The sequence below is a fragment of the Brassica oleracea genome, chromosome C7, assembly GCF_000695525.1.
Source record: "Brassica oleracea var. oleracea cultivar TO1000 chromosome C7, BOL, whole genome shotgun sequence".
Lineage (NCBI taxonomy): Eukaryota > Viridiplantae > Streptophyta > Magnoliopsida > Brassicales > Brassicaceae > Brassica > Brassica oleracea.
In genome coordinates, this window is record NC_027754.1 from 8,685,803 (window position 1) to 8,693,484 (window position 7,682).

General features: G+C 47.9%; 1 protein-coding gene across 1 annotated transcript in view; it reads right to left on the bottom strand.

The window, feature by feature from the left end:
* Nucleotides 1-5,928: 5,928 nt before the first annotated feature.
* Nucleotides 5,929-7,682, bottom strand: part of LOC106302512 — a 5,639-nt gene continuing 3,885 nt past the window's right edge. The window contains exon 2 of the mRNA XM_013739006.1: nucleotides 5,929-6,549. Coding sequence (XP_013594460.1) covers nucleotides 5,929-6,549 — 621 coding nt within the window. The remainder of the gene's footprint in view (nucleotides 6,550-7,682) is intronic.

A 7,682-nucleotide genomic window follows, 5' to 3' on the forward strand; every position in this document is an offset into this window, starting at 1 on the left:
TATCTCCATTTTTAAGCTATGACGGCTTAAGGGCAGAAGAGAAAAAGTGTAAACCGGCCTAGGAGCGAGTATAGAAGGAGTCCTAGGCGAAAGAAAGAAATAGAGACTTTTTGATAGAAAACTTAGCACTTAGAGCAATTTTAGGCAGTTTTCCATTTTTGTTATTCGAGCTGCGACTCAATTAGGTTTTTGTCGTCTTAGGGTTTTAAAACTAGGAATCTCGCCGACGGCTCTCGTAGCCCAGGCACTTACCTCGTTGTAAACGTTCAAACGCAGATTCAGAATAAGAACTATCTTGCTCTCTTTTTCGATTTCTTATTTTATTACTATTCTCGTTTCGTGTTCTAATTGCTTGGCGTGTGGTATTAGCAGATATCCGGGACCTCTGGGAAACTAGGGTTCTCCTACTTTCCTAATTTAAACGGAAATCGACTGTGCGAATTTCGGTTCCCACAGTTTGGCGCTAGAAGGAGGGGGTACAGATCAATCTAACCCGCAAAAGCCTCCCAACGATCAGGAACGATATGCAAAACTCGACATGCGCGAACGTCATCTCGTTCAAGGGGGGAGAAACGGTCGATCAGGCCAAACCTCGTAACGATCTCCTTGTTATTGAGCTAACGATTTGTGATATCGATATCGCTAGGGTATTAATCGATACTGAAAGTTTGGTTGATATCATCTTCAAAGATACTCTCGAGAAGATGGAGATCGATCCATCCAAAATCGTGGAAATTCCTAGCCCACTATTGGGACTCTCGGGAGAAACCACCATAGCTTTCGGATCGATTGATCTTGCAGTCAAAGCTGGGACCGTAACGAGAGTCACCGAGTTTCTAGTCGTAAACCGTCCCACGTCTTACAACATTATCATGGAAACGCCATGGTTGAATTACATGCGCGCGATCCCATCAACGTACCACCTTTGCCTCAAATTTCCAACTCCTAACGGAATCGAGGTAATATGAGGAAATCCGAGAGTATCGCGGGTATGTTTCGCCGCAGAACAAAAACGAAAAAGGCCAGACCTCGAAACCATTCCTAGAAAGGTGAAGAAAATGGCCTCCGACGAAAGCACCTGAAGTCAGGATTTAGCGGAACTCTTCTGGAAATCCCGTAAAATCATGGCCCTAGAAGAAAAACGCGAACCAACTTGGGAACCCGTGGTTACGGTATGTCTCGACGAAGCGTTCCCAGAACGGTGTGTCGAGCTCGGAGCCAATCTCCGCGAGCCCTTAAGGACAGAACTCATAACCTGTCTGAAAAAGAACCTTAATACTTTCGCATGGGCTGTAGAGGGTATGCCAGGGATCGACATTAACATAACATGTCACGAACTGAATATTGATCCAACTTTCAAACCAGGCAAACAAAAAAGACGTAAGCTAGGACCCGAACGCGCTTCCGCAGTGAACGACTAGGTCAAAATATTGCTTAAAGTCGAATCGATAAAAGAAGTGAGATATCCAGACTGGCTCGCCAACCCCGTTGTAGTCAAAAAGAAAAACGGGAAGTGGCGAGTCTGCCTGGACTTTACTGACCTTAACAAAGCATGTCCAAAGGATAGTCTCCCTTTACCGCACATTGATCGGCTGGTCGAAGCAACGGCGGGAAACGAACTTCTATCTTTCATGGATGCCTTCTCGGGTTACAATCAATTTATGATGAATCCCGACGATCGCGAGAAAACTGCGTTCATTACTGATCGCGGAACTTATTGCTACAAGGTAATGCCCTTCGGCCTCAAAAACACCGGCGCAAGTTACCAACGACTCGTGAATCGTATGTTCTTCGAACAACTCGGTAAAACGATGGAGGTCTATATCGACGACATGCTCGTCAAATACCTCCAGGCAAAAGATCACGTATCACATCTTGAGGAATGTTTCGCACAACTAAATTCCCATAACATGAAGCTTAACCCGGCAAAATGCAGATTCGCCGTAGCATCGGGAGAGTTCCTCGGTTACTTAGTGACATACTGCGGTATCGAAGCTAATCCGAAACAAATCAATGCATTGATCGAGATGGCTTAGCCCAAGAATAAGCGGGAAGTCCAGAGATTAACCGGTAGAGTCGCAGCACTTAACTGATTCATTTCGCGGTCAACGGACAAGTGTTTACCTTTCTACGATATCCTACGGGAAAATAAAAAATTCGAATGGTCGGAAGAGTGCGAAAACGCTTTCCAACAGGTGAAACGATACTTAGCTACTCCTCCAGTCCTCGCAAAACCCGTGGAAGGAGCACTTTTGTACTTATACATCGCGGTATCGGCAACGGCTGTGAGCGGCGTCCTGATCAGGGAAGAGCGCGGCGAACAGAAACCTATTTTCTATATACGCAAAACCTTGCTGGATGCTGAATCCAGGTATCCGTAAATGGAAAAATTAGCATGCACAGTCGTAACATCGGCGCGGAAGCTAAGACCGTATTTCCAATCCCACACGATTTTCATCCTCACGACCTTCCCCCTACGGACAATTTTGCATAGCCCGAGTCAGTCGGGCCGACTAGCCAAATGGGCAGTCGGGTTGAGCGAGTACGATATCGAATACCGACCAAGAACGAGTGCAAAATCCCAAGTACTCGCAGACTTCCTAGTCGAACTACCAACGGAAACCGTGACCAACGAGGAACCAAATTTGACCTGGCTCATTCACATCGACGGAGGATCCTCATCCAAACAAGGATCGGGCATCGGAATCTGCCTCACGTCTTCAACCGGTGAGATCTTAGAACAGTCGTTCAGGCTGGAATTTCACGCGTCCAACAACGAGGCAGAGTACGAAGCACTCATCGCAGGGCTGCATTTAGCTCACGGGTTGAAGATACGTAACATCCACGCCTAACGTGATTCCCAGCTAGTTGCAAGTCAATATAGCGGAGAATGTGAAGCACAGGACGAAAGAATGGACGCGTATCTCAAACTAGTCCAAAATCTAGCCCAAGAATTTGACTGTTTCGCTCTTACGTGAATCCCCCGTTCCGAAAATGTCTAGGCCGATGCTCTCGTGGCCCTGGCGTCAAGTTCCGACCCAGGTCTTAAAAGAGTAATTCCGGTCGAATTTATCGAACACCCAAGTATCAGACCACCAATCGTCATCAACCTCATCGGAGATCAAGACGACGAGGTAGAGGAAGTTGCAGTACAGCCGGAACCGGAACAATCCGATTACGGCTACGATACCCCATGGCTGCAAACGATTCGAGCCTACATCACCGACGGAAAATTATCTCCCGAAAAATGGGCGGCCCGCAAAATCCGAACGCAGGCCGCGCGTTACGTAACGGTCGACGGCGAAATTTACAAATGGAGATTTTCCAGACCACTCATGACGTGTCTGGAAGGAGAGAAGGCGAGAAACGTTATGGAGGAAGTTCATTCTGGCTCCTGCGGAAACCATTCCGGTGGAAGGTCACTAGCAGTGAAAATCAAACGTCATGGATACTACTGGCCAACGATGATTGGAGATTGTGAGAAATTCGCACGGAAATGCAAAAAATACCAAAGGCCTGCTCCAACCATCCGACAACCAACAGAAGTTCTTTCCTCCATCACATCACCGTATCCCTTCATGCGCTGGGCCATGGACATCGTCGGACCTCTTCACGATTCAAAGCAAAAGCATTTCCTCTTAGTCCTCACCGATTTCTTCTCAAAATGGGTAGAGACAGACTCATACGCAAGTATAAAAGATGTCCAAGTTGAAAATTTCGTATGGAAAAACATCATCTGTAGACATGGAGTTCCTTACGAGATCGTAACCGATAACGGGTCTCAGTTCATCTCCATCCGATTCGAAGCATTTTGCAAAAAAATGGAAGATACGACTAAACAAGTCAACTCCCAGGTATCCGCAATGCAACGGACAAGCCGAGACAATCAATATGACCATTCTTGACGGACTTAAGAAACGCCTAGAGGCTAAAAACATAGGTGGGCCTACGAACTCGAGGGAGTCCTATGGTCACATCGCACCACCCCGAGGCGAGCAGCGGGAGAAACGCCTTTCGCTCTCGTATACGGAACGGAATGCATGATTCCCGCAGAAGTCGAGTTTCCCGGTGTTCGAAGAAGATTACTACCCGAATGAGAAGAGCTTAATAACGCCATGCCCTTAGAAGATCTTGACCTTGTTAACGAGCGCCGAGACCGAGCACTCGTTCGAATCCAAAATTACCAACACACAGCCGCAAAATATTATAATTCCAACGTACGGAATCATAGATTCAACGAAGGAGAGTTGGTCCTTCGCAAAGTCTTCCAAAACACCGCCGAGCGAAACGCGGGAAAACTTGGAACAAACAGGGAAGGACCCTACAAGATCGTAAAAGTCGTTCGACCAGGTTCCTACAAGATAGCCAACATGAAAGGCGTAAAAATTCCAAGAACCTGGAACGCAATGCATCTCAAAAAATACTATCACTAAACGAGTCACTTCACAAAGACCGAACTACGAGACGACTTGATCTCCATAAGGAGTACGTAGGCAGTTTGTCGAAAGACGAATTCAGCTGTCCCCCCTCACTAAAAAAGGGGGGAGTGGGTACGTATACTCGTATACTCTCAATTTCAAAATATCTGACCACGCCCTCGATATTTCTGGAACTTTTTAACCGAGCGAATCATCTTCATCTGCAAATTATATTCGAGTCCTGAAAAAACTCGCAATTAAACCAGTTGTTAGGGGAAAAATCAACCTTCGGTACTGTGAGACGTCGCAAAAAACCGCCTAAAGAGGTGTTTCCCGGCTGACAAAACGAAACCCTCGTCACGAAAAACAATATACGCATTATCATCTCAGCAAAACACATATTCTTCGCGAAGACCCAAACGGCAATATCTACCATCAAGTTCGTTGCTGATCACATTGAACTCTTAAACGTCTTAAACAGACATGGCCATCTCACGAAGATGACCTCGTACATCCGACACAAGCATAATAGCGCTATAAAAGAAATCCGAAATTTTGGTCTAGCACTTCCAGTTGGCTTAAAAATTATCTCTGGAGAGATGCTCGATTCGTATCAGACATGTCGTATAAGCCGAGAACCTATCGCGGACTTTAAATCGGTACGAATCAGGTTAAAATCGCAACAGATAAATTGATAGCCGGCTAGTCACCGCATAAATCTTAAAACTGAAAGTAAACCTAGGTCTTGCCCTAAACCCAGCGCACTGGTCTCTAACATCTCAAGGCATGATATCAAAAAGATACGAGATCCTAAAACATGCTTCTGTGTTTATATTCAACGTCTCCAGATCCCCCGCGAAATCAGGATCTCGCGGAAAAGCTCTCGAAACAGATCGCAAACAAAGCATTTCACATCTAAGAAGGATATGAGACGACAACTCATTATCTTCATTCCACACCGTACGCTAACTCACGAAAACGCAAATTGATTATCCTTTCATGAGAAAAAAAGCCGCAAAGCGGCAGGGATTCAAAGCCACAAACGGCCAGTCCCGAAACACGAAATAAGGCCATATAAGGCCAAAACATAAACACAAAAAAAAAATCTCTCTCGCTAGAGATCATAACCACTACTATCATCTGGAACCTATGCCCCCTCTTCGTCCATCGCCTCGTCCAAGCTCAGGGCCGCGACGCCTCCGTTCTCCCCGACCACGGGATCTTTCCCCTCTGGGTCTTCTGAACACGTCGGAAGAAGACACGCAGATTTCAGGTCGGCCAGGACGAGATCGAAATCCCCGTCCACGGCCGCCAAGTCTCCCTTGCGATCAGACAGCCTGGCCTCTTCGGCCTCTAAGGATGGAGAAGTCTCGCTCTGAAGCGCACGGGCTACAGCCATCCCGCCCTCGACAGTCGCTAAGGCCAAGTCCCTGCCGCGGATGCACTCAAGGGAACCTAAAAAGTTGGAGATCTTCATCAAACGAGCCTGGAACTCAATGCGAAGCGCTTCCTAGGCCTCTTCGATCCCGCGACTCGTCGATTCTTCGCCACTCTCAATCTGACGCTGAAGTCGGCGCACCTCCGAAGACTTGGCCTTTCTAGTCTTCTTCTCCTTAAGCAGAGAGCTCGCCGTCGTCCCAAGGTCCCTCTCGAGCTCCCCGATCTCGGCCTCGAGCTTAGACACCTTTGCGGAATGAGAACCCTCCATAGCTTTCAGCATGGCCTCCGTTTCAAAACATTTGCCTTGCATCTTCGTCAGATCCCTCGCCAGACGACTGACCTCGGAACCGCACTCGCTGATCATTCCATCGATCAGCAACACAAACTGCGAGGGACGAACCTTTCCGCGGAGCCCCGGCGCCAGATTCGAACCTACTTGCTGCGAAGATTCCCCGTCACCGCCCTTGGCGAACTTCCTCTTCTGGCCCTTAGGCTGAACGACCGGAGCGGCACTAGGAGCACGCAGCGCCAGGACGATTTCTTTCCTAGCCGGAGGAGGAGGCATGGACTCGGCGGCCTTCTCTTTGTCCTCGACAAGAATCGGAGTTGTAGACGATCCAGTGGGCTGAACTGAAGTGTCCGGAACACACGGAACGCTCGCATCAACTTGAGTTCCTGCGTTCTGCGGAGCCTGAACCTCAGCACCATGATCCGAAGTAACGACCAGAGCAGAAGAGGACGGGAGCTCGGTGTCAGCTCGAACTGGTTCCTTTTCGGCGAGCTAGTTTCCCTCGGAAGGAAAGATAGCCGGCGACGCAAGCTGGCACCTCAACGGAGGAAGCCGGAACCGGAGCTTGGGAGGTGGCCTTGCCCATCTCAACGTCGGAACTTCTCTTGCGAACCTTTTCGACCATTAATTCCGCCTAACTCACCTAACTTGCCAAGCCACTCGCTAAAACCTCTCGCTAGAAGCTCATGGTTCTAACGAGCTAGGGGGCTAACTGTTGGGGTAAAAAACGGTTACGACGAAGTTAACATTCAAATGTACGTAAAAAAAATAAGCGAGAACGTTTTTACGAAAAATAAATCTTCGAACAAGATTTGTTTTTACGAAGAATCTTGCGGAGAAAACACGTTCACGAAACATCGGAGAAAGATTCGAACAAGGTCACCGCGTAGCAACCGGCCCGTGCACGAGCTGGTCGCTACGCAGCGACCAAGCTCAGGCCAAGCTCGGTCGCTACGTAGCGACCGAATACGCACATGGCTCGGTCGCTACGTAGCGACCGAATACGCACACGGCTCGGTCGGTACGTAGCGACCGAGCACGTACACGGCTCGGTCGCTAAATAGCGACCAAAGCTCGGTCGCTACGTAGCGATTGAGCTCTAACCAAAGCTCGGTCGCTACGTAGCGACCGAGCTCTCTTAGAACGTCGATACGACACGAATCCGTGCATTCTCGTCTACTCTTTAATGCTATCTCCCGAAAACCGTAGCTAAACCATTTCATGTTTTTCGTCACTCGGAGTCATCAATCAAACTTTTCGATAAAAACCGCGGGAAATTTGTTTTTATCGAGGAAACCGTAATAAACGTTTCAAGTCAAAGACAGCCCAAGATGGCCTAAAACGCAGCTCGAAGCCCACTTATGATTTCTTAACCAAAAGCCTGTAAGGCGTATGACGGTTTATGCTTGGTTCGTAAGAAAATGATAAATGTCAAGTTTCCGCGGATAAATCCGAAGTTTCCAAAGATAATCACGAAGATTGGGAAAAACGGAATATCTCCATTTTTAAGCTATGACGGCTTAAGGGCAGAAGAG